The 24,161-nt window shown below is 56.6% G+C and overlaps 1 protein-coding gene across 1 annotated transcript in view; it reads right to left on the bottom strand.

Moving 5' to 3' along the window:
• The window catches only part of ANKRD27 (ankyrin repeat domain 27), a 55,517-nt gene that overhangs the window by 16,837 nt on the left and 14,519 nt on the right, over nt 1-24,161 (bottom strand). The window contains exons 2-20 of the mRNA XM_056136449.1: nt 24,029-24,160; nt 16,410-16,520; nt 15,726-15,882; nt 14,993-15,147; nt 14,055-14,114; nt 13,888-13,941; nt 13,732-13,797; nt 13,159-13,235; nt 11,705-11,826; nt 10,337-10,415; nt 9,591-9,723; nt 6,968-7,060; nt 5,923-6,050; nt 5,642-5,724; nt 4,625-4,740; nt 4,238-4,330; nt 2,510-2,707; nt 1,801-1,860; nt 1,601-1,720 (exon numbers count right to left, since the gene is read on the bottom strand). Of these exons, the coding sequence (XP_055992424.1) occupies nt 1,601-1,720; nt 1,801-1,860; nt 2,510-2,707; nt 4,238-4,330; nt 4,625-4,740; nt 5,642-5,724; nt 5,923-6,050; nt 6,968-7,060; nt 9,591-9,723; nt 10,337-10,415; nt 11,705-11,826; nt 13,159-13,235; nt 13,732-13,797; nt 13,888-13,941; nt 14,055-14,114; nt 14,993-15,147; nt 15,726-15,882; nt 16,410-16,520; nt 24,029-24,130 (2,007 nt within the window). The 5' untranslated portion in view covers nt 24,131-24,160. The remainder of the gene's footprint in view (nt 1-1,600; nt 1,721-1,800; nt 1,861-2,509; nt 2,708-4,237; nt 4,331-4,624; nt 4,741-5,641; nt 5,725-5,922; nt 6,051-6,967; nt 7,061-9,590; nt 9,724-10,336; nt 10,416-11,704; nt 11,827-13,158; nt 13,236-13,731; nt 13,798-13,887; nt 13,942-14,054; nt 14,115-14,992; nt 15,148-15,725; nt 15,883-16,409; nt 16,521-24,028; nt 24,161) is intronic.

The raw sequence follows: 24,161 nt of genomic DNA, 5'->3' as shown, positions 1-24,161 counted from the left end.
CTCGTGTTCCCTTCCCTCACTTATGAAGACTCTCCTGTTCTCCACCGCTACCACCACACATCTGTTACTCCCCTACGCGGATTCTAGCCCACACATCCTAGCAGCATGCATCTGTGTCCTGGCCTGCGGCATCCTCACATCCTCATCCTCTGTGTGTCTCTCTCATCCCCCCCAAAGGCACTGCATGGGTGGAAGTGCAGAGGGAGCCACTGGCGGTGGGTCCTGAACCCACCGGTCCTGCAGGTCTGGCCCTGGACACCGTTGTCATGGCTGTTTCTGATGGGGGGCAGGGAAGGGGCGCTGTTTGGAGGGCTTTGTCGGGGCACCTGAGGTTGGGCACTCCTGTCACTAGCCCAGCCTCTGGACACATGTCCCACAGGCCCGGGCCATGGCTCTGCACTCAGCCGGGGCCTTTGGAGCAGGGCTGCCGTGGGGTTGTCGGCAAGGGTTCCCAGGCACCTCTGGCTGGGGGGGGGAGGGGGGCAGGAGGAGCAGGTGGCCATACTGGACATCAGCACCAATCACACATTGTGTCCTAGGAACAAAAATGTCCACCTCCTGCCACGACACTCAGCAGAGCAGTTTAACAGGGACGCTGGGGTGGAAGGGAGTGGACAGGAGACGCACTTGCAAAGTGATTTTTCTGTTTTTGGTTTTTGTCTTGGAGCCAAGCCCAGCAGGGCTCAGGGCTTTCTCCTGGGTCGGTAACCAGGAACCAACTCCAAGCGGGGCTCAGGGGACCACGAGATGCTGAGGATTGACACTGGGTCAGCTGCAGGGAAGACAAGCAAGCATCCTACCCGCTGCACATCTCTGACCCTGGAAAAATTATCTCATTTCAGGGCACCTCAATTATCTTATCTCAGGGCAACTCCTCTTGGGCTGGAGCGATAGCAGAGAGGGTAGGGCATTTGCCTTGCATGCGGCCAACCTGAGTTCGATTTCTCCATTCCTCTCGGAGAGCCTGGCAAGCTACCGAGAGTATCCCGCCCGCACGGCAAAGCCTGGCAATCTACCCATGACGTATTCGATATGCCAAAAACAGTAACAAGTCTCACAATGGAGACGTTACTGGTGCCTGCTCCAGCAACTCGATGAACAATGAGGACAGTGCTACAAGGCACCGCAGGGACCTTTCCTTGTACTATGCTTTGTACCTGTCAGTATCTCCAGTGTCTCGGTCTCTCTGTCTCTGTCTCTATTCGTCTCTCTCTTTCTGTTTGTCTCTATCTCTGTTTCTCTATCTCTCTGTCTCTGTCTCCCTGTCTCCCTCTCTGTCTTCCATCTGTGTCTCTGTGTCTCTTTGTCTGTCTCTCTGTCTCTGTCTCTCTCTCACACACACAGACACACAGACACACACACACAGACACAGACACACACACACACCACACACACACACCACACACACACACACACACACACACACACACACACAGAGCTAAGAGTGGCCGAGGGAGCCAACCGTGAGGCAGGGTCAGACCCAGCTGGGCACTGGCTCCCCTCAAGGTCCCCGGCCTCTTCCCTCCACCCCACCTAAGTCTCTGTTCGGTGCCACGCCGGTACCTGAGCCGCCAGGCTGCCCTCCTGCCAGGAGCCTCACCTCTCGGTAGTCCTTCTTGGGCTCGTCCTGCCGGGAGCTGGAGGACGTGGAGGAGAAGCTGGAGGTGGAGGAGCCCTGGCTGATGGAGTCCGCCGAGGGCAACGGGGACTGCGCGGGGACCTGCAGCGAGCAGAGACCCAAGGTGAGGGGGAGGGAACGGGCACCGGGAACCCCCACACTGGCACAGCCGCGGCCCTCACCTCGGAAGACGTTGGCCTCTTCTCCAGGGCCGGGCGCCGGGCTTCCATCAGTGCCAGGATCTGGTACAAGGTGGGCGAGGCAGGAAAAGGGTGTGATGCAATGGCCCATCGTGGCCCCCCTTCCCCCAGGAGTGTCCTCAGAAGGACCCACAACCCCGCGACCACCACCCCCCGGCCCCGGACAGACAGCTCACTGGGCCTCAGAGGCTGCCTTGGCCACCCCAGGCTGTGGGTCAGGCACCCAGCATGACCTATCTGCGAGCCCGGGCCACTCCAGGGGTAGCTCAGCTGGGGGGTGGGGGGCTGGTATGCTTGGCAGCCAAGCACAGCTGGAGAGCAAGGATAAAAACAGGAACCAGGGCTGGTGCGATAGCACAGTAGGGAGGGCGTTTGCCTTGCACGCGGCCGACCCGGGTTCAATTCCCAGCATCCCATAGGGTCCCCCGAGCACCGCCAGGAGTCATTCCTGAATGCAGAGCCAAGAGGAACCCCTGTGCATTGCCGGGTATGATCCAAAAAGCAAAAAAATTAAAAATTAAAAATTAAAAAAAAAAAACACCGGGAACCAGCTAGGGATAGGGGAAAACTACCAAGCAAATTCCATGAGAAACCAGGCACCAAAGCAAAGCAGCCGGGAAGCCAAGTCCAGCTCTGTTCCTGGGATCTGCGTCCCAATTGCGCCCCTGCTCCCCGTGACGGGACCACACACCTTTGAGTTCAGCGCGCAGGTGAGCGGGCTCTCCTTCAGTCTGTTCTGGACCTCAGTGGACGCGCCGTTCTGCAACAGCGTCTCGATGATGCTGTGGTAGCCCCAGCGTGCGGCGATGTGCAGGGGGGTGTCTCCCTTCTCGTTGCCGATGTCCAGCCGGCATGACGCTGCATCATAGTACACCAACGCCTTCACACACTGCCAAGGAAAGGGGGGAAGTCATGCCTGGGAACTCGTGGGCCAAGACACCCACGCCAAGCCTCAGTCGGATGGCGGCTCTGCTCACACCCAGAGTTCCCCCTTGAGTTGCTGATTTGGTTACCAGATCAGGTTTATTTTTTGTTGTTGTTGTTTTGTGTTTTTTTTTGGGGGGGGGGTGGTCCAGCAGATTCCTCAACTGAAAATGACCTTTTATTCCTTCCCATGTGCAGGGAGGGTCCCTGGGACCACTGATAGTGACCTTCACACCTAGAGGCGGTACCCAGGCTCCTTTCCTTCCTTCCACTTAGGGCGAGGCTTTCCTGGGGTACACCTGTGAGGGGGAGCCATGGACGAGAAACGGCCCCCCGTCATTGTTCCTGGAACCACAGCTGGTGGGAGACCAGCAACAGGTTCAGGGCTGGGGCTGGAGAGGCTAAGTGAGCAGTGACTTTTGCCACTGTGCTGGCCAGTTCCTCTCTCCATTTATGAGAGGACAGTTGATGGGGCAGGAGCCCATTTCCAGAAGCTCTAAGTAAACGGTGCATCAGAGGAAGCGAGTCGACGGGGAAGAGCCCCCCAAGGTGACCCGATGCACCAGACCAGGGCGCACCACTTGTTCAAAAGAAACCCAAGTACTAATAAGAATAAGGTGGAATAGGGTCCTAGAGAGATAGGACAGTGAATCTTGTCTTGCATGTTGCTGACCCAGGCTGAGTCGCCAACAGTCCAAATGGCACCCCCGATCCCGCCACGAGTGACCCCTTAGTGCAGAGCCACAAAAGGACGGGCTAGATGTGCACTTCCTGCCTGAGAGATCCCAAGGGAGAGCTCTGCACGTCAGCCAGCAACCACTACCCATCCACCCCTACAAAGGCCCAAGTTCACCCCTGCATTCTATGTAGAAGAAGGGCAGAGTGAGGTGAGGGAAGTGTTTTGTGTGTGTGTGTGTGTGTGCGCGCGCGCGCACACACACGTGTGCACCTGCTGGAGGGGAGGGTGCGGGGTATGACACCAGTTTTATGAAATTCCTTGATTTTACCATAAAAATGCAAAATTTAAAAACTGTACAAAGGTATGAACCAGATGGTAGCAGAGGAGCAAGAAAATGATTTCACTTCAGGACAGAGGAACAGGCAATGTGGTTTTCTGTCTCTCTCCTTTCAGTAAAGCAGTTGTAACAAGTGCTGATTTGTGTGCGTGTGTGTGTGTGTATTTTTAATTTTAATAAGAAATACAGACCAGAGAGTAGTGCTGTTGCCGTGCATGGGACTAACCTCGGTTTGATCCCCAGCACCCCATAGGATACCCTGAGTCCCGCTAGGTGTGACCCCTGAGTGCAGAGCCTGGAGTAAGCCCTGAGTAGCACCAGGTGTGCCCCCTCCCCACACACACAACAAAAAAGGAAGAAGGAGAACATCATGCACCCACAGCTTCGATAACTGTCAGCAGAAATGAATCCGGTCAGCCCACTGAGAGCCCACACTCCCCATAAGTGGGCGGGGTGGGGGGTCAGTGAGCCCCACTTACGTCTTCGTGCCCATACGTGCAGGCCAGGTGCAGGGGGGTGTTGCCGTTGTTGTCGGGCACCTCGGGCCCCGCCTTGTAGTGCAGCAGCAGAAGCTTCGAGGAGAGGCGAGAGCATGAGCCCCCGCCCGGCCACCAGAGACCCCCGGAGTCCTTCCCCACCCCGCCCCCAAGGCCCAAGGTCCTTCTTAGCTGCTACACACACCCCGTCATTCCTCACAGGCCAGTCAGGGAGAGGAAGAGCCCTCCCGGCCTCCCACTGAGACAAGCGGTCACCCTGCTGTCCCCTGGCCTGTGGGGAGCTGGGCTTCCTGCACCCACAAGGGGCGTGGTGGTGAGGGGCCGAGACGGAGGTAGAGGGGACAGTGACCCGACAAGCCCACCACTCACCGTCACGCTCTGGTGGCCCTTCTGGCAGGCGAGATGGAGTGGCGTGGCCCCGTGGTAGTCGGTGGCGTTGACCACAGCACCCCTGGACACCAGCAAGTCGATGAGGGCCGCCTGCCCTGGAAGCACAGAGTGTGAGATAGAGACGGGACAGGCTCTGGGGGCACGCCCAGCCAGCTCAAGTCAGGTCAGGTGGGACATCCATGTGGGAGCACCCAAAGCTAATGGCAAGGTCAACTGCAGACCAGGGGGTTCGGGGCTGGGGGGAGGCAAGAAGGGGGGAAGTGAGAGCAGTCAGCACCAGCCCCCTTTGCAGAAGGCCGCAGCAAAGAGCCTTAGAGACCCACAGCCAGCCAGCCTCAGGCCAGCAGTTCGAACAACATGTTTACAGAATGCTGACAAGTGGGGCTGGAGCAGTAGTACAGCAGGTAGGATATTTTCTCTGCACGAGGTCAACCCGGGTTCGATTCCCAGCATCCCATATGGTCCCCCGAGCACCGCCAGGAGTAATTCCTGAGTGCAGAGCCAGGAGTTACCCCTGAGCATCGCCGGGTGCGACCCAAAAAGCAAAACAACAGCAACAACAACAACAAAACCAATAAAAAAAAATGCTGACAAGAAACGTAACCCCAAAAGGCTGTGACTCCTAACATGCTTCTTTCTCTCCATGGCCAAGACGCCAGCCCTGGCCATGGTGGCTGCTCCGACACACAGCGGGTCAGCCAGCCCATACACACGGCCTGTTCTGCTCTGATGTGCCTCCCAACGGACCCCAACGTAGGGTCTGAGAGTGGAGCCAGGGCTAGGACAAGGCCTGTTCCGAGGCCATTCTCACCGCAGGGCTGCTTCAAGCCTGCCCTCGCGGGATACCAGCCCGGGAAGGGAGAAAAGGGGGGCTCACGCTCTTCTCCTGGAAACGTTCCTGGGGCGCTGGAGGAGGGGATGACTCTGTCTCACCCCCACCATAACCCTTTGCCCTCATAACCGGGGTGGGGATGGGCGGCAACTGGGATCACATACCACAGAGGGCAGCCACGTGCAGTGGCGTATGACCCCGGTCATCCCTGGAGAACGGAGTGACGATGGAAGGGTCGTTCAGCCTCCTAGGAGAGAGCGGGGAGAGGAGGAGTCGGCCCTGAGCCGGGGAACCGGGTGGTTCCTGGGACGGAAGCCAGTCTCGGGGGTGCCATCCACACTGGGTCTCTCCCGGGGGGGCGTGAGGACCGAGGAAGCATCGGAGTCCCCCCGTCCCTCCCTGCGGAGACCCCTGGCACCCAGCCTGGCCAGAAAGGGCCCCTCACCCGGACACCAGCCGCTCACAGTCGTCACAGAAGCACAGCGGGTGGCACATTTTCTGGGTGGTGTCTCTGTCCTGGTCCTCCTGGCTCAGAAGTCGCTCCACTTCCTTCTGATCCCCTGCTGCGATGTGCTAAGAGGGGCGGGGAGGGAGGAGGCCCCACAAACAGGCTCACAGTGAGCAGGCGCCGTGGGGGGAGGGGATACAGGGGGTCTGGGGTGGGGGGCACTGTCTGGCACCCGGATGGGAGTGGATGGAGTGGGGACCACAGGCCCAGGTGTGGGAGTGGTGTCTGGAGACTGACGCCCCAATACACTGAGCCTTGCTTCCCCCAGGACAGAGCCACCATCTGGGGGAGGGAAACAGCTTTTGTGCACAGGAGACCCCACCATCCAGGACAGGCTCCCCTGGGAGTGAGGCGTCCACCCCCCACCCATGGCTGGCCAGGAGAGGCCAGACCCATGCAGGGCGCTGGCCGTGTATGTGAGAGTGGGGGGTCTGTGGCCACTGTGACCCCGGGAGTCTGGCAGAGATCTCAGAGCCAGTTTTGAAGAACAAAGTCTCACTTCAGATGGGGAGGGCTCGGGCGCCTGCTGGGTGACTAGCACACAGCCAGGCCTGGAAAGATGATGGATACTCGGACCCCAGCCCAGGACTTCAGTGTTCCTCTGAGCACCAACGGAACTGCTGTGTGGAGCTGCAGAGATGGCCCAGAGGAGCCCTGTGCCGGGTGCTCAGACCCCCAGTTTGACCCCCAGCACCACACAGAACCCCCCACCCCCATCCTCCAGCACTGCCAGGTGTGGTCCTGGTGGGCAGTAGTCAAGCACCGCACCCAGGGGCCTGAGCAGCACTGCCTCCCCAGGCCTCTGCCAACAGGGAGGCGAGTCTCACCAGAGTGAGTCCTCCAGGCCTCCGGGCACCTGCAGGGAGGGGAGGCACCCGGCAAATAATGACCCACACAGAGGCTCGCTCAAGGAGGCTGCAGAGATGCAGGAGAGGAAAAGGGAGGCACCAGACAGTGTGTACCGAGCCTCAGCATGCCCTACCTTGAACAGACAGTCGATGGGGGTGGACGCCATCTGAGAGAGCAGGCTCACTCTCTGCTTGAGGGACACCCTGTCCCCAAATCCCTCCGACTCCTGCGGGAAGAAGCAGCAATCTCTGTCAGCATGTCAGCCCCTTCAAAACAGCAGGGAGGGCTGGAGCCATGGGACAGCGGGGAGGGCGTTTGCCCTGCACACGGCTGACCCGAGTTCGATCCCCGGCATCCTATGTGGTCCCCTGAGTACTGCCAGGAGTAATTCCTGAGTGCATAAGCCAGGAGTAACCCCTGAGCATCACCTGGTGTGGCCCCCAAAACCCAAAACCAAAAACCAAAAAACAAACAAAAAAAGAGCTCAAGACAGGCAGGGCTGGTGCCCAGAATACCAGGGCCCTCCTCCTCACGGAGCCGAGGCAGAGCCCCGCAGCAGGGAAGGTTTCCCACTGGTGTCCGTGGTTCCGGCTCAGCAGCAGCCTGGCCAGGGGCTTTCCTGGTGGGAAAAGTGGGAAGGATGCAGCCCTGCGTCTGGCCAAGGCGTGTGCATGCGTGTGGGGGGCTGCAGATGTCTGTGTGTGTGTGTATCTGCATGTGTGTCTATGTGTGTCTGTGTGCGTTGTATGTGCACATACGTGTGTGTGTGTGTGTGTGTGTAACGCGGCGGGCTACTGCCACCAAACTCTAGCTGGGAATCTGCGCACTCAGGGTGGTCGCCTCCCCTTGGGCTTCTGTGCTGAGGCCGCGGCCCCTGGCTGCCTGCCTCCTCTCCTGTACCCACACACAGGAAAAGCTCCTTGGCAAACTGATCTATGTTTTCTGTCATCAGACAGCAGGAGAGAGAGGGGTCTTGCTCTTTTGTTCTGGGGTGGGGTTTTTTTGTTTGTTCGTTTGGTTGGTTGGTTGGTTGGTAAGTTTTGGTTTGGGGGCTACATCTGGCAATGTTCAGGACTTACTCCTGGCTGAGTTCGGGGATCACTCTTGGCAGGGCATCGGGGACCTCATGGGGTGCCAGAGGTCAAGCCCGGGTCAGCACTGGGGTTCATGCCAATGAATAAAATCTTGTCTTCACTGTATGTCTAAGGCTGTCTAACACTACTCACCTGGCGCTCGGCTGCCCGGTCATTAGATTCCTCTCTCAGAAGGAGTCTTGGTGAAAAGTAAAGGGGGTTTCTCAAAGGCAGGAACTGTCAGGAGCACCTCGGAACGCTGGCCCACTGTGCACCCCCACCCTACCCACCCCCAACCTCAACCAGATGAAGACAGGGCCTGGGTTGACACGCAGCAGGGGGTGCAAGACTGGCACCCTGAAAGAGGGTTAACTTGGCAAATGAGAGCACTTTTGTCTCCCAGCCGCCTCATGCTACCTAGAGCTTGAAGCTTGGAATGGGACTGGGCCTCCTCCCCCCAGCTCCCCAGTTTTCCGGTAGCTTGGCAGTCACACCCGCAAACTGCCCCCAGTGCCATATAATCTCAGCAACAGCCAAGATGCAGAGACTATGAAATAAGGCTCCCGGGAGAGAGAGATATAGAATGCCCTGGAGTGCGTGGCCACAAATGCAGCCATGCGACCTCTTATACTCTATCCCACTGATGTACCAAAAGTAGCACACATTTGTGTGGGTTTAGCATACATGCTTGTAATCTCTTCTTCAAGGGCTTAGATGGCTCCAGGATGAAATACAACAATCTTCACACACTTTCCTCTTATGTTGGTGGGAAGGTGCACAGTGTAGAATTGGTGTTTGAATATTAACTATAATGAACTATTGTGAACAACTTTATAAAAATAAAATAAAACTCATAAAAAAGATAAAAATTAAAATTTTTTAAAAAAATGTCCTAAAGTTCGAAGCCCTGGTCTTCCTCAGAGGTTCTGAGCCAAGTGCCCAGGCTGAGGGACAACAGAAGCATGGCTATCGGGTACCCAGGGCTCCCTCCTGAAGTCTAGGGGGCAGCGGACATCAGAAGGGCAGTGATAAGGAGGGAAACTGACTCCAGGGAGAAAGAGGGACCAGAACCTGCCAGGCTGGTGCCAAGCTGGAGCCAGATTCTCTTCAGGTTCTCCCCACTGTCTGGTCCACACAGGTGAGACCAGAGCCATTCTGGTCATGGCTGTTTCCAGGCCAACGTCATTACTCATGGACCGACTCATGGACGGCCATCTCAAATAGTATTCAGGGGAAAACATTTCTAAGAAGCTACAGTCAAGAGCTGGTGAGAAAGTGGGACCCACCGGCTGATGCTGCTTCTAATGCCTCTGTTAAGACTCCTCACCCCCAAGGTCCCAGAAAGGGACACAGGTCCCTAAACCATATTCATAAACCTCTTTTCTTGCCTTTCAATGGTCAAGACCTCCAAATTCACCACTTTGAACTTTCCCTGCAGTGACTCTGAAGAGGATACTGGTTTATGAATAGGGTGAGTCCCCGTGATAACCTGCTCAGTAAATGCCCACAGCTCTGAGCAGCTGAGGTCTCTCCCTCAAGCAACTGCTTCAGAACCACATACACACACACACACACACACACACACACACACACACTCATATACCCGCCCACATACCAACCTCTTGAAACCCATTGAAAGGACATGACACCCAAAACCAAAAGCGGGCAGGAAGGAACGCTTACCGGAGGTCTGACGGAGAGGCTTCCTTGGCGAATATATTCAATGGCAGCCTCCACCGAGGTCAGGCAGTATCCCAACTCATCTTTGGCGGAGCTGCTAAATCTAAAGTTTTTGATATAACTCAAATTTGCCATCCTAACCAAAAAAAAAAAAAGATAAATGTTTTACTGCTGTACAATGAACACCTCTGCAGAAGCAATAGTGTTCTCGGGTATCTGAGGTCAGTTCGCTCTACGGAGTCAACTGCTAATGGATTTGGGTCTCTATCTCTAGCGTGTGAACCCTGACCAGCAAGGAAGACTCCGGGCTACTCTTCTGGAATAGGTCGGGCTTTAGGAAGTTGTTATCACACCGTGAACCAGGGGGCAGAGGATGAGTGGGAAAGACAGATAAAAACTACAGTTCCCACGACAGCTGTAGTTTCCCCCTCCACCATGGATCCGCGGCCGCTCCCAGAATGTGAAGCCCACAGAGACCAACGCTCTGGGTCCCAATTTCTCAGCTGTGAGTGCAACCAGTTCCCCTGTGGAGGGGAGGGAAGGCAGGCGCTGCATCTGACTCCTAAGCGTGGCCAAGGGGGCAGGGACGTGGCTCAGCGACAAAGCACAGCCCTTGTGGGGGTGGGGCCCTGGCGCAATCCCGTGCACCCCAGGAACACCCAGGTGTTCAATTTCTAGAGCCAGCACAGTGCCAGAGCTGTACCCTGCTCCCATTTTGAAGAGGCCACTTAACGCGTTGCAAACATTACCAATTGGGGATCTCCGTCTTCACAAGCAGATACAACAGGACAGAGAGCAGGTCGTCGGCACACATGGTCTCCAGGCTAACTGCAGGGGACAAACACACGTTTAAAGCCACTGTGAGAGGCTGGAGCGATAGAACAGTGGGGAGGGCGTTTGCCGTGCACGCGGCCAACCCAGGTTCAATCCCCAGCATCCCATATGGTCACCCAAGCACCACCAGGAGTGATTCCTGAGTGCAGAGGCAACAGTAACCCAAGCATCACCGGGTGTGACCCACAAAGCAAATGAAATAAAAATAAATAAAGCCACTGTGAGACCCGACTGACCCTCAAGCATACCTCACCCACAGAAGCAAGGTCGCACACTGGGGAGAAAGGCACGGGGTGCGGGGGGGTGTCCTGGGAAGACCCTCTAGGGGTATCCCTGAACAGGTGAGAAACCTCAAGGGCCCCTGCCGCCCCCCTGACTGGATCAGGGTCTCCAGGAGACTGGGGCTGGTGTGCAGAGTAAGGCTTGCTCAGGGCCACCACCAGAACCACTCCTCTCCCTACACCGCCGTGTACTCAGCAGAATCTAACACAAGCACACAGCCTGTCTTTCTTCATCTCTGTGAATTTCTATTTTGGTCAGCCCTTCACGGTACAGAAAAGTCGACCAGGATGACCCCCCACCCTAATCCCACCATTGGGTCGTTTCACCCATAGGCCTCAGCTCCGGTGCACTCCACACCTCCCCAGAGCCTGCACACCCACAGGCCTATGCCACCCTCTCCGATGCTGCGGGGAGTGTACCTGTGACCCCACCCTGCAGATCCGACTCATCCACTGCAGAGACCACCCCCATCTGCACGCAGAGATCTGCCGCTGACGCCCCTTTCTGGCTTGTCCTGGTTGACTTTTTGTTTTGTTTTGTTTTGTTTTTTGGGTCACACCCAGCAATGCACAGGGGTTACTCCTGGTTCATGCACTCAGGAATTACTCCTAGCAGTGCTCGGGGGACCATATGGGATGCTGGGAATCAAACTCGGGTTGGCCACGTGCAAGGCAAATGCCCTACCCTCTGTTCTATCCTCCGGCCCCCTGGTTTACTTCTGACAGTGAAAAATCTCAGATATGTAGATATCAACAAAATCTCAGATATGTAGATATGTAGAAATCAGGGAGTCCAGATGAATAAACACTTGATCTCCAAGCACCCAGCAGCTGTCTGGCCAGCTTCTTCGTCATCATCCCAGGGCCCTACCCGACCCCAGGCTGCCAGGACTGCACCCCCCTCGTCAGGAGACTCAAGGTGTCTGCTGGTGCTGCAAGGCTGAGTAGCCATCGGCCCACCCCAGGTCACTCAAAGAGCACTGCCCCGGCCCATGCACCTACCTCTCTGGCTTGGAGACTGTGTGATCAGCTGCACCACCTTTCGCAAACACACCAGCTTCTGCTGTGGGGACGTGCATTTGTTCAGCTGGGCCAGTTCCCTCTTTGCCCGGGGTATGTTGAAACTGCAGCGCGGGAGCGAGAAGGAACAGGAAGAAAAGTGTGAGGACGCTCCTGCCCCTGGCTAAGAGCACTTCTCAGGTGCACCTTCCTCACAATAAGCTACTCCGCATAGGAAACTAAAGCCGTAGCCCATCTCAAGCTCTCTTGGGCTCCTATGGCCACCAGGTGACAGAGACACATGGGAAAGCCAGAAAAAAAAGCGCCAAGCTGTTCCCCATGGCAGAACAGCTCAGAGGCGGGCGGGAAAGTCTCGGCAGGACCAGCTCAGGGGTCAGGCGTTCGGGTCCGTGCCAGAGCAGGCTTCTCACATCTGAGAGCCTCTGCACCATCGGAGCTCAGCCCATGATGCACAAAGGGGAAAAAAAAAAACAGACACAAAACACTCCAAATGGCCAGCCAAGGTTTTCATTCTTACTTACTTTGCTGCTGGTTTCTGGGCCACACCTGGTGATGCTCAGGGGTTACTCCCAGTTCTGCACTCAGGAATTATTCCTGGTGAAGCTCAGGGGACTTCATGGGATGCCGGGGAAAGAACCCAGGTCAGCACTGTGCAAGGCAAGTGCCTCCTACCTGCTGTACTGTCTCTCTTGGGCCCCTTTGAATTTTTCTTTTCTTTTTAGTGCCAGGGATGGTACTCAGAGACACACACACACACACACACACACACACACACACACACACACGGCAAGTACACTCTCGCCATGTGTCTGTATGAATGAAACTTCAAACTGTTTCAGAAATTGGGGAGCCTAAGGCTTAACTAACAAGGACAGCTCAGGAAACCCTCAGATGAGGACTTAATGTCCCCATGGTGAGATAAAACGATTTCCAAGGATTTTCTTTCACTGAAGTATTTTTTATATATATATAATTCCATTAGCCTTCTGGTGGTAACAAGCAGTAAAAATTAAATTATTTTGGACCTGCGACGGTGGGGGGGGGGGCGGGAAGGGCAGGCTTGAGGGGTGGTTGGAAGAATGGGGACAGTGGTGGAGGAAAGGTGACAGTGACGGTGGGATTGGTGTTGGAATATTGAACGCCCATAACAAATGCATCCCACAAAATCACAAACAATTTTCAAAACCAACATGTTTAAATAAAGTGGGGGTGGGGAGGAAGAGAAATACCCCTGGGAGGTGCTGAGATGGGCCTTGAGGTGTCCATCTAGAGTGGCCTCCACCCCTCAGGCAAGTTGGCAGTACTGGTGTGGGGCTCTCAAAGGCTCCTGCCAACTTTCCCCCTCTCCCTGGGACACTGCCCCTGGGCAGGAACTAAGTCCAACCAGTGAGACCCCCCCCCCATAGCTCCGCCAGCCCCCCAGCACGCACCCTCACCTGAACTCGGGCTTCACGCCAATCTCTCTCTGCTGCAGGTCCTGGAGGCTTCTCGTGATCTTGTTGAAGGCAGCATCCTAGCGACAGATTTTTTTTCCTTTAAATTGTCATTTTTATTTTTAAGAAAAGCTTACTTAATATTTTCTTTTTACCTCACTTGTGTTTGAACCAAATCCAGAATGCATTTTTTTTAAAATTTTTATTAGTGAGACACCATGAGGTACAGTTGTAGACTTACAAATTTTTGTGCTTGGGTTTCAATTATACAATGATCAAATACCCATCCCTCCACCAGTGCCCATTTCCCACCACCACGGATCCCAGTAACCCTCCCACCCCCCCATCTTCCCATCACACCCTGCCTCTGTGGCAGGGCATTCCCCTCTGTTCTCTCTCTCCTTTTGGGTGCTCTGGTTTGCAAAAGAGGCATTGAGTGGCAACCATGTTCGGTCTATAGTCTACTTTCAGCATGCTTCTCCCATCCTGGGAGGATCCTCCCAACGGAGCTTCGAGTTTCATGAGGAAAACAGGGGACGCGGCTCCCACCCGGGCTGCAGCCGGCTCTGAACCTACCTCGCTGGCCTCCATGGTCCCCACATACTTGAAGATGAGATCGTAGATATCATGATGTACATACATCTAGGAAACCACGGGACGCCGGGCTCAGGACAGGGGTCCGGGTCCCCAGGCAAGCCCCCAGGCAACACCCTCCCTGCAGCAATGCCTTACCTCCACAGCCTGCTTCATCAGGGCCATGTGTGCCTCCTGCTTGGCAAGCACCTTCTGCAGGGCCAGAGAAGCACGGTTAGGAGTGCAGGGGGAGAGGGCGAGGTGGGGAGGGGTGGCACGGGGCCAGGGGCACCCGGGGGTCTCTCCCGGGAGGTTCCACTGCTCACCAGGTGGGAGTCCCGAAGCAGCTGCTGCAGACATTTGGTGTAGAGGGCATTCACCGAGTCCTGGGGACAGAGCACAGACACGTGCTCTGCATGTGGAACTCACTCCAGAGCCGCCAGAGGCTTGGCAAGCTACAGCCCGCAAAGGGCTCAAGCAAGCTTGGGGGTTCAATTAGGTGAAATTTTGTCCCTCGAGGTTTTTTTTTTTTTTTTTTTTTTTTTTTTGCTCTTTGGGTCACACCCGGCGATGCACAGGGGTTACTCCTGGCTCTGCACTCAGGAATTACTCCTGGCGGTGCTCAGGAGACCATATGAGATGCAGGGAATCGAACCCAGGTCGGCCGCATGCAAGGCAAACGTCCTACCCACTGTGCTATCACTCCAGCCCCACTTTTTTTCTTTTAATTTAATTTTAACTTCTTTTCATTGAATATATGAAGAGCAGTGGGGGGGAGCGGGGAGTCCCCCTTAGGTTGCTAGAGAGTGGGGGGGTGGGAGAGAGAGAGAGAGAGAGCGCTCTGCGGGGTGGAATGCATGCCTTGTACATGAGAGGCCCCAGGCTCACTCCCCTGGCATCACGCAGGGCCCGGCAAGCACGCCGAGTCATGGTCCTGCTGGCCCTGGCAGCGTCACAGCACTGGACTTGAGAACTGACCTCTCAGCCTGTGCTTCCAGAGTCTCGTGGGGATCAGCCTTGGGAAGGGGGGGAGGCACCCCAGCAGCACCGGGAAAGCCCCCTCGGGGTCAACACAGATGACGAGGATATTCACTTCTGTGTTTCCCCACGATTCTCAAGTGCCCCTGGGCTGGCCCGCAGCCAGAAGGGAACAGCTAAGCGGCCTCCCAGTGGGGGGGCAGTGGGGGTAGGTGGGTGGGGGGTCCCAGAGTGGCGGTGCGGGGCGGGGAAGGGGGCTGTGTGGGCCCCGGGGCAGGCTACTGACTATGTGGTGACGCAGGCTCTTGCGCTCGCATTCCCGGAACGCGCGCTGGAACGAGGCGATGCTCCGGTCGAAGCGCTCCGAGTGTCTCCCCAAAAACTCCCTCACGTCTTCAATGGTTTTCAGGGAGAAGGGGTCCGAGGCTGCGGAGGGCTCTTCTGCAGAGGGGGGCACAGAGGGTCCTGCTGGAGGAAGCTTTCTCTGTCTCCTCGGTGGGTGTGTGCGGTGGGGGGGTGGGGGGAAGACCACCACAGTTCCCTTGGTCCAGTGCCCACAGGGCCTGGGACAATGTGTGTGTGTGTGGGGGGGAGGGGACACGAAGAGCAGGGGCAGCCCTGGCTGCAGAACTTAGCGCTCCAGGAGCTCAGACTTTCCCAGGACCAGGCCTGGTGGCCAGGCACTTGAAGGCGCGTGGAATAGCCTGATCCCAGACACGGAGGAGAGCCACAGAGCACCTCGTATTTATTACAGCTCTGGGGGGTGATGGAGCTGTGAGAGCCAGCCCAAGGGTTGAGGCCCAGAGACAAAGCCGGAGCCTCCAGGCTGGACACGCCCCGCCCAGCTGGGACGAAAAGCGCTGACCCTGACCGGGGGCGCCATCCCCGCAGCCCGGCTCCTGGGCTCAGAGTGGCGTCCGGACCAGGTTCAAGGCGGGCTCCTGGGTATTCGACGGGTCAGGGTTGGCAAACACGTTTTCCGAAACGAGGAGAGAGAGAGGGGCTGGCTCCCAGAATACCTGCGCTCTCCCTCTTCTCCAGCGGGTGGGCGATGCACAGAATGCTGAAGCTCTCTTCCTTCTCGTTGTAGAAGGTCTCTTCGAAGAGAATGGGCACCGAGAGCGGACTGGCAAAGCCGGCGCCGAGCTTGATCCTGTTGCCTTGGATGGAGACCTCCTGGAACGAGAGGGGCCCACGGTCCCGCAAACACTGCCACCCCACTTTCAGCGACCATCATCTTTTCCTTTTCTCTCTTGGGTTCACCCTGCGGCTGTGGCTACCTAGTGCCCGGCGCCCTCCCAAACAGTCCAGCAGTTAAGACATTCCACGATGCCCACGGACCCCGCTAGGACTAAGGGGCAGAAATGAGCTCGTGCTGCCGCACAGCTGAGTAAAAAGGCGCAGGCGGCAGCCCTGCTGGACTGGGTCCTGCACAAGAGGACACGCCAAACCCGGCGCCTCTGTCCCCTTCATAGATCTGGGGACACTCAAGAGAACATGGACAAGAGGCTGGCTACGGCGGCGAGCAGCATGGCCCCGAGCGGCTTCCGAAGCCTCGGTCTCTCCCCCCGCCCACATGCTCAGCCGGCCCTGCTTCCTAAACCACATCCTCTCCCCTCCTCTCCCTCGCCCCGGGTGGGTGATTCTCCCCCTCTCCCTCCCAAACCCCACAGGGGACCTCACGACACACGGGACGCGGGTACCTTTCCACTGAAGGTCTGAAAGTGCTCCTCGCCGGGGGCCAAAAGATAGGACTCAAAGTGGCAGGTGGACTGCACGCTGCTCGGCAGGCTGCCCTGGCAGGGAACCAAGACCTGGAAGACAAACAGAGGGCACCTCGGAGACGGGCCCACAGGATGTATTCCTCGCCCACATCAGGTGCGTTCCACCGTGTGTGTGTCTGTCTGTCTGTCTGTGTATCTGCGTGTGTGTGTGAGTGCATGTGTGTCTGTGTCTGTGTATGCATGCGTGTATGTCTGTGTCTATGTGTGTGTGTGTGTGTGTGTGTGTGTGTGTGTGTGGTCTGGATGGAAGCTGCTGCCCGCTGCCCCCGCCCCGGGGTCCTCTCCCGCCTCCTCCCTGCCCTGCCCACCATTAGGGTCCCCCATACTCAGGCGGGGCCTTGCCCTCAGCAAGACCCAGGAACCGAGGGAGCCTCCACCACTTCGGGAAGGATCCCCAGTGAGGAGTGTGTGGTGCTTTGCTTTATCCTGCCCGGCCACCTCAGCCATCCCCCCTCCACACACACACACACACACACAGCTTCCTGCCCGTCTCCTCTTCCAGGCGCCTCTGCGGCTAGGGCCTGGCTGTGGACACCGCGTCCAAGGCCACAGAGCTGCCAGAGATGCTGCAGGGCACCAGACTCCAGGCGGAGCGGGGAAGGCCCGGGCTCCCGGGGGCTCCTCTGCCCTGGCAGCCGCACACGTTTTGGAGGAGCTGGGGGTCCCTGCTCCTCTGAGAGTGTCAGAGCAGTGAGATATTGGGGGGCGGAGGTGAGGGAGAGGGTGTGAGCACAGCCCACCCCTGGACAGGCGCTGCTCACCACGCCTGGGCAGTCTTGCTCCGATACCTCCCTGAGAGCGGGAATCTGGCAGAAGTGAGAGAGAGAGATGGCCACAGAACCACCACTGGCCGCATCCCTGGACACCAGGGTCCCAGCGGGCAGTCAGCGCACAGACTCCACCAGAGCTGCCAGGAAAGAGCACCAAGCCCCTCTCGGCCCTTTTTCAAACCAAGACAACCCGATTCCAAGGGGGCATTGCCAAGGGTTCCCTTTCCAGGGATGCCACAGGACAGAGCAGAGCAGGAACGTCACACAGTCGGGTCCAGGGCGGAGAATCGAACCAGGTGGAACTCTGGGTCTTCTCAGACCCCAGGAGAGCTTCCAGCTCACCCCCACCCCTCACAACCGTGACCCTCCCCCCCACACACACACACACACTGCTGGAGCGACAGCACAGCGGGTAGCGAGCGCTCTTGCCTTGTACACGGTCAACCCGGGTCAATCCCCGGCATCCCATTTGGTCCCCAGAGCACCGCCAGGAGTGATTCCTGAGTGCAGAGCCGAGAGTAACCCCTGAGCAGGGAAAGGGGAAGTCCAAAAGCAAAAAAGCAAACATCTTCCCTTTGGGGCCAGAGAGGCAGTCCAGCATCACCTGGGCGCCACCAGGAGAGACCCCTGAGCAGAGCAGAAGGTGGTCCCTGAGCACTGCTGGCTGTGCTCTAACCCTTCCCCCCAATAAACCCCATGTACTAAAAATGAATATAGTAAGACTAGACTGCACACTCAATACAGAGCTCCTTGGCCTTGCAAGGGGGTTAGAAAACATAATTCAGAACTGACGGGGAGCTAAGTTGGCTCCCAGCCCGCACCGGCAGAGACCGTCTCCCCGCCGTTTCTACTGAGGCTCATTACTCTCACACAGCCCTCGAGCCAGAAAATCCTACCAGGAGCTGGGGTGGGCACAGAGGCTGGCTCTCGTTATGCACCTGTGGGAACAGTCTCCGGGCACACGATGCCCCAGGAAATGTGGACAGTGCCCAGTCAGCGCTGTGTGCCCTGCTCTCCGAGGAACTCCCACACCTCCCTCTCACCCTCGCATCGGCCTCTCGTGCGGTTTCCATCAGATGTTCGGCGCTAAGCTAGCGGCAATCACAGAGCAGCCCGAGAGCCAGAGGACCTGGGCGAGTCCAGTCCCCGTGCTCTCGCTCGGGGGGGGCTGCCCTGAGCACCCCTGTCTCCCATACCCCAACTCTTGCCCCTAGAGAGTCGGGCTGGGGGCAGGGCACACCCCCCCCCCCTTTGGACTGGTGACATTACTAAAGAATTCCTGAAGCATTTTCCAGCTTTAATGATGATGGCACTGCGGTGACATTTTTAGAAAGAATCCTTATCCTATAAAAATACAGCCCTAAATCGGTACAGATGGAACCGCACGACTAACTTACATAATGGGCCGGGATGTGCTTCGAAATAACCCAGTGGCTGAGGGAGGATGGTGGCAGGGGGTGAAAGGAGTCGGGACCAAGGACTGGAGTGTGAGTGTGTCAGAGGGTGACACTGCACAGGGCACCTGACACTGCTTCGGCTCTTGCTTTATTTTTTTTCCCCAACTCTTCCTTTAGTCCTCAGGTTTATTCCCTTCCCTTTGGGGTCTACTCTGCAATGACAAGGCTCACCAGCTGTGGGGACCGTGGGGGTGACTCAGGAGGTAATGGGCTGTGGGGATTGTGGGGGAGATTCCAAGGTCCCACCCGTGGATTCCAGGGTCCCACCCCTGCTATGGAGCTGGCACGCGTGTAGTGCTGGTGCTGAACACACCCGGTCATGGTGGTCACGACACCCACTTTTGGCTGTGGTGCCCAGATCTCACCAGAATCCTGCATGGCGCAGGTGGGGCGTGCCAGGGGGCTACAATGGACGCTCACTTGGGAAGAATGATTCCCTGCCAGCACACTGCCCCCACGCCCCTATTTCTACCCTCTATATGTTTGAGATTAAGGACAAAGCTTTTAAATGTTCATGAGAGGGGAAGGGGCCTCCCTCCAGGGCTGAGACGAGAAGCCAGGCTCCCAGGGGGCCTCAGGACACCCAAGACTATCCTTAACAAGCACGGCAGGAACCAGTTCTGGGGATGGTGGCTTCTCTTCTCTTTATCTTGTTTCTTATCTTTGAAGCTGAGGATTGAGCCCAGTCAGACCTGCAGAACCACTGAATCCCCAGCCCTAGGGGTTGTCTGTGTCCCACCTCAGAGAGACCCAAAGACCTGCTCCCGCCTCCAAGGCACAAGGCCTGTCCCAGGTGAGGAAGGGGCCATGAAGGACCTGCAGATTCTGAGACACCTCGGCCACTCTGCCAGGCCGCAGGGCCCTTGAATTCACCTGCTTTCCTGGGCTGCCTCCACCTCCCCAACCCTCAACAAGCCCAACCAGCTCCCGCCACCACTGTGCCCTGTGACACCCCCCACACAATGGGTGTTGGTATCGGTGTCGGTGGGGATGCGGGGATGTCAGCCCAGGTACCATCCGGTTTTAGGCCAACAATGCTGCTGGAACATTCTGCTGCTGGCAGGAGCCAGGGACTGGGCTCTCGGGCACCGTCCTCCTCCTCCCGCACATCCATGGCTATAGGAGCCTGCCCCGTGTACGTGGGGAGCTGAGATCAGGCTAAGGGCATGGGGCTCACCCAAGAGAGCACTTCCTGGAGCAGAGCTGGGGGGGGGGGGGAGCGGCGGTTAAACAGCTTCAGACAAAGTTCAGTGACAGCAAACACACCTGGGCAGCACTTCAGTGTGTGGAAGTGGCCGCCCACCTCCAGCTCCACTGGGCCCGAAAAGCAGCATGTCACAGGGTCGAGCATGAAAGCATCCAGCCTGTGGGAGGCCAACGGACCCCACTCCCTTGAGAAAGAGGCAAAGTGTCTTGGACCCCGGCGCCCAGAGTGTGAGTGCCTTTGACAGATAAGACGGAGGCATGTTGGGGGCCCGAGCCATGGTAGAGGGGGAAGGGTGTTTGCCTTGCACGCGGCCGACCTGGGTTCAATCCCCGGCATCCAGTATGGTCCCCCAACTGAGTAATTCCTGAGTGCAGAGCCAGGAGTAATTCCTCAGCACTGCCGAGTGTGGGGCCCCCCAAAAAACAAACTAAAGCACACACACAAAAAAAGATGGAGGCATAGTCACATGTCAGAAGAACAGGATATGTGCTCATTGGCAGAAAAACAGGACACTCGATGTGCGTGGATCAATAAAGTAGATAACTACTGCTTATTTTTTAGCCAATCAGTTGCATAAGCACTGTCTGACTACTCTGTTTTGATGTCTGTTTTACTATTAACTGTCTTTGGTTTCTTTTGTGGGGGGGGGGTGTTATATTCCTCGATGAATTGTTCACCTGTCATCCTGCTAATAGTCCAATTTTTTTTTTAATCAATAGGTTGCTTTGCTAACCACTTATTTTTGGTTTCTGTACCCAGCTCGCTTGCTCGCTTAGCATGGGAATGGGAGGTGAACCGGGTCCATCAAAAGCTCAGGAAGACAATTCGGGCGGCTGCTCTTCTGTTCAAATTCTGGGCACAGAGGACAGTCACCGATCAGCTAATAAAGAAATCCCTGATTTCAACTTTGTGCCTCGCTCACTTGGCCTATAACACAGCCCAGCTGCCTGGGTATCATCAGGAGGAGGGGGACAAAACCCCCAAACTTTCTACCCTCCTCCCTTGTAAATGTCATTAGGAGCTAGGATGGGGGCTGAGCGTGGGTCACATTGGCCATTGGTCCAGGTTCCATCCCGGGCACTGCATGGCCCCCCAAGCACCGCCATGTGTGGCTTTGGCAGCCCCCAAGCCCCACAGGGGTAACCCAAGCCATCCCCAATACCACACAGCACCCCTGCAGGATGGTCTTGGGCTCTCACTGTGAACAGATAATCCAGGAGTTCAAGAAGCGCCAGAAGAGACCCATTAGCCCCTGAGCACTGCTTGGGCGCTCCACCGAAGCAAGGCGGCAGAACCAAAGCAGGAATCTGTACCAGCAGCACCTCACCCAGGCTGGGTTTGGCACTCCAAGGAGCCCAGGGCAGTCCAGGCCATTCTGGTCCCGCCTGTCTGTTTCTGAGGTTCCCCGAATGCACGCCAAAGTTCTGTGTCATGTTTTCTACTCATCGGTATGACCCTGGAAACCCAGAACCCGGCACAAACTGGGGGAAAGAGTCCAGATAAACGAAGAGCTAAGGGTCCCGAATGATTGTACAGGGGGTAGGGTGTTTGCCTTACACACAGCCAACCGGGGTTTAATCCCCAGCATCCCACAGGGTCCCCCCAAGCCTCGCCAGGAGTGATCCCTGAGCACTGAGCCAGGGGTAAGCCCTGAGCACAGCCATGCGTGGCCCAAAAATCAAAGCGGGAAAAAAAAAAATCTCATTCTTTAAAATAGAGAATGAGGGCTAAGTTCAATACAAGAAAACAGGAAACGCATCTGGGAACAGCACCGAGATAGTCGAGCCGGTCCCATGTCCCCTGACCTACAGTTTGTGTACATGTGGCGGGGAAGGGAGACCTTCATCTGGACCCTGCATTCGCCATCCCACCAGAAGTGGGTCTCGGGGACCACCAGAGCATTCATGAAGCACCATGGCGCCCACCAGTCTGCAAAACCATTTTGAGAATGCGCGATCAGCCAGCAGACACAGAGAACACTGAGACCAGGCAAGGGTGACACAGGCTCCCAGCCCACAGCCAGTAGGGCCACGGATCACTGTCCACACCGGTCCTGCCAGCACTCCTCCCCCGAGATTCTGCAGAGAAGCCGGCCCCGCTGATTCTCACACCCACAGAACGAGGCTGAGCAAGGCCAGACAGCAATGCAGCAAAATGTGGCACGCCCCACCCCCACCCCCAACAGCCTCCAGACCCTGTGGTCTCCTGGGGACCACCAGGAGCTCCTGAGGGCACGGCTGAAAAAGATATCTCCTACTCCTCCTCGTTATGGCCTGGAAGAAGGTGACCAAGACGGAAAGGTTCCTTTGGGGGCAGGAGGGGTTTGAGTCCATGAATATATTTATTTATATACATATATGTGTGTGTGTGTATTTCACCGCAGCAACATGACTCACAACCCTGCTAATATTTATGTGTTAGGTGTCCACTGGCATTATGTGCCACACCCACTACCAGTGTCAACATCCCTCCCTCCCCACTGGCCCTCATCACCCCATCCCTTCTCACCTCACAATACAAAAGTTCACATTTAAAACTTTTCGTGAAGGGGCTGGGTAAAAAGAACAGGAGGGGTGTTGGCCTTGCAGAGAGCTGACCCAGGTTCAAGCCCCAGAACCCAATATGGTCCCCCAAGTCCACCAAGGAGTGATCCCTGAGCTCAGGGCCAGGAGTAAGCTCTGAGCACTCTCAGGTGTAGCCCAAAATATCATAAATAAATAAATATATAACTTTTCCTCTAAGTGAGTCCAGAGACATACCACACCCATGGGATACGTACAATCCCCAGCACCCCATCTGGTCCCCCAAGCCTACCAGGAGTGAACCCTGAGTGCAGGGTCAGGAGTAAGCCCAGAGCACCGCTGGCTGTGGCCCCCGAACTTTTCGCTAAAGTGAACTCAGAAGTCAGTCCACTCGGGTGCAAGTGAGCGAGCAGGCCAGGAGCGGTGGTGAACGCAGGATGGGCACCTACCCGCAGGCCCCAGTGGGTGCTCCCAGAGCGGCACCCGCCCTCCCCTTCTGAGGGCACGCCTGAAAAGCAAGCGGAAGTCACGGCTGATAATAGCTGTGATATGGGCAGTATTTCAAAAATATCACAGAACAACGATGGGGAGGAACTAGCGTCCAGCCAACCGGACTGCTCTGCAAGCAGCTTCTTCTGAGACTCTGATCACACTATAATTAGCCCCGCTTGCCCAGGCGTGGCTGTTCCTCTTACTAGGATTTAAGTGCCGAGAGGGGGAAAGGCAGTAATGAATATTCCTCTTTCCTGCCGACTCCCCTGCGTCAGTCACAATGCCTGCCCTAGAGAAGCACTCGGGAACCACGAGATACATGGATGACAGTGAATGTCTCTGGGTGAGAATTTTTTTTTTTTGCATATTTCATGGTCACCTTTGGAAACAGTTGAAATCTCTGAATTTTTTGTTTTTTAATGCCAAGGCTTCTAAAATCCAAAGTGGGAAAAATCCTGGGAGGGGCCGGGGAGACGGCTCAAAGGGTTAGAGCACATGCTTTGCACGCAGGAGCCCGAAGCACATCACGTGGCAGGAGGCACTGGGATACCCTGTGAGAAGCAGGGAGTTCGCGTGAGAGGACAGAAGGTTTCTCTAGCGGAGGCAGAGACGGGCGGTGCCAAGTGCCCAGCACAGCGTGCTCCGAGCCACACGCCCTGAATGCCACCAGCCTGGGCAGTGGAAGGCACAGTACTACAGAAAGTATGTGTGGATGCAATGATGCACCACTGGCCGCCTCCCCCAAACCCTGCAGGCTTCTCGGTCTAGGGTCTCACTGCCCTTGCAGGCTCTATGGCCTCTATTATAAGGAAGTGGAAAGGAGGAAGTGATGGAGGGATGTGTCCCCAGGTTCAGGGGAAAGTCAAGGCCAGTCCCAGGAGGCATCCTGGAGAAAGACAGCTAGCTCCTAATGGTCCCTTTCTGCTCATCAGGAAACGGAGTGTGGTCAGGGGCTCGTGACAAGGAAGAGAGATCAGTCACAAGCCCCCTCTAAACTTCCCCCCTCCCCTCACTCTGCCGTATTTCAGGCCCCGTCAGCCCTGATGGGGCAGCGTCCAGAGAGGGCGACCCTTAGTGGAGACATACTTACGATGCCATGGATCTGAGCCACCCTGTGGCACAAGTCCGGACGCAACTTCTGAAGAGCCAGGTAGAAAGGGTTTTTCAGGAGATCCTCATCATACAGAGCCATATGGACATCAGAGGGGGCGAAGAGAGTCTCC

The sequence above is a fragment of the Sorex fumeus genome, unplaced genomic scaffold (assembly GCF_029834395.1).
Source record: "Sorex fumeus unplaced genomic scaffold, SorFum_2.1 ptg000122l, whole genome shotgun sequence".
In the NCBI taxonomy this organism is placed as follows: domain Eukaryota; kingdom Metazoa; phylum Chordata; class Mammalia; order Eulipotyphla; family Soricidae; genus Sorex; species Sorex fumeus.
The sequence above is the reverse complement of the archived record's forward strand: the minus strand, read 5'-3'. Positions and strand labels throughout refer to the sequence as shown.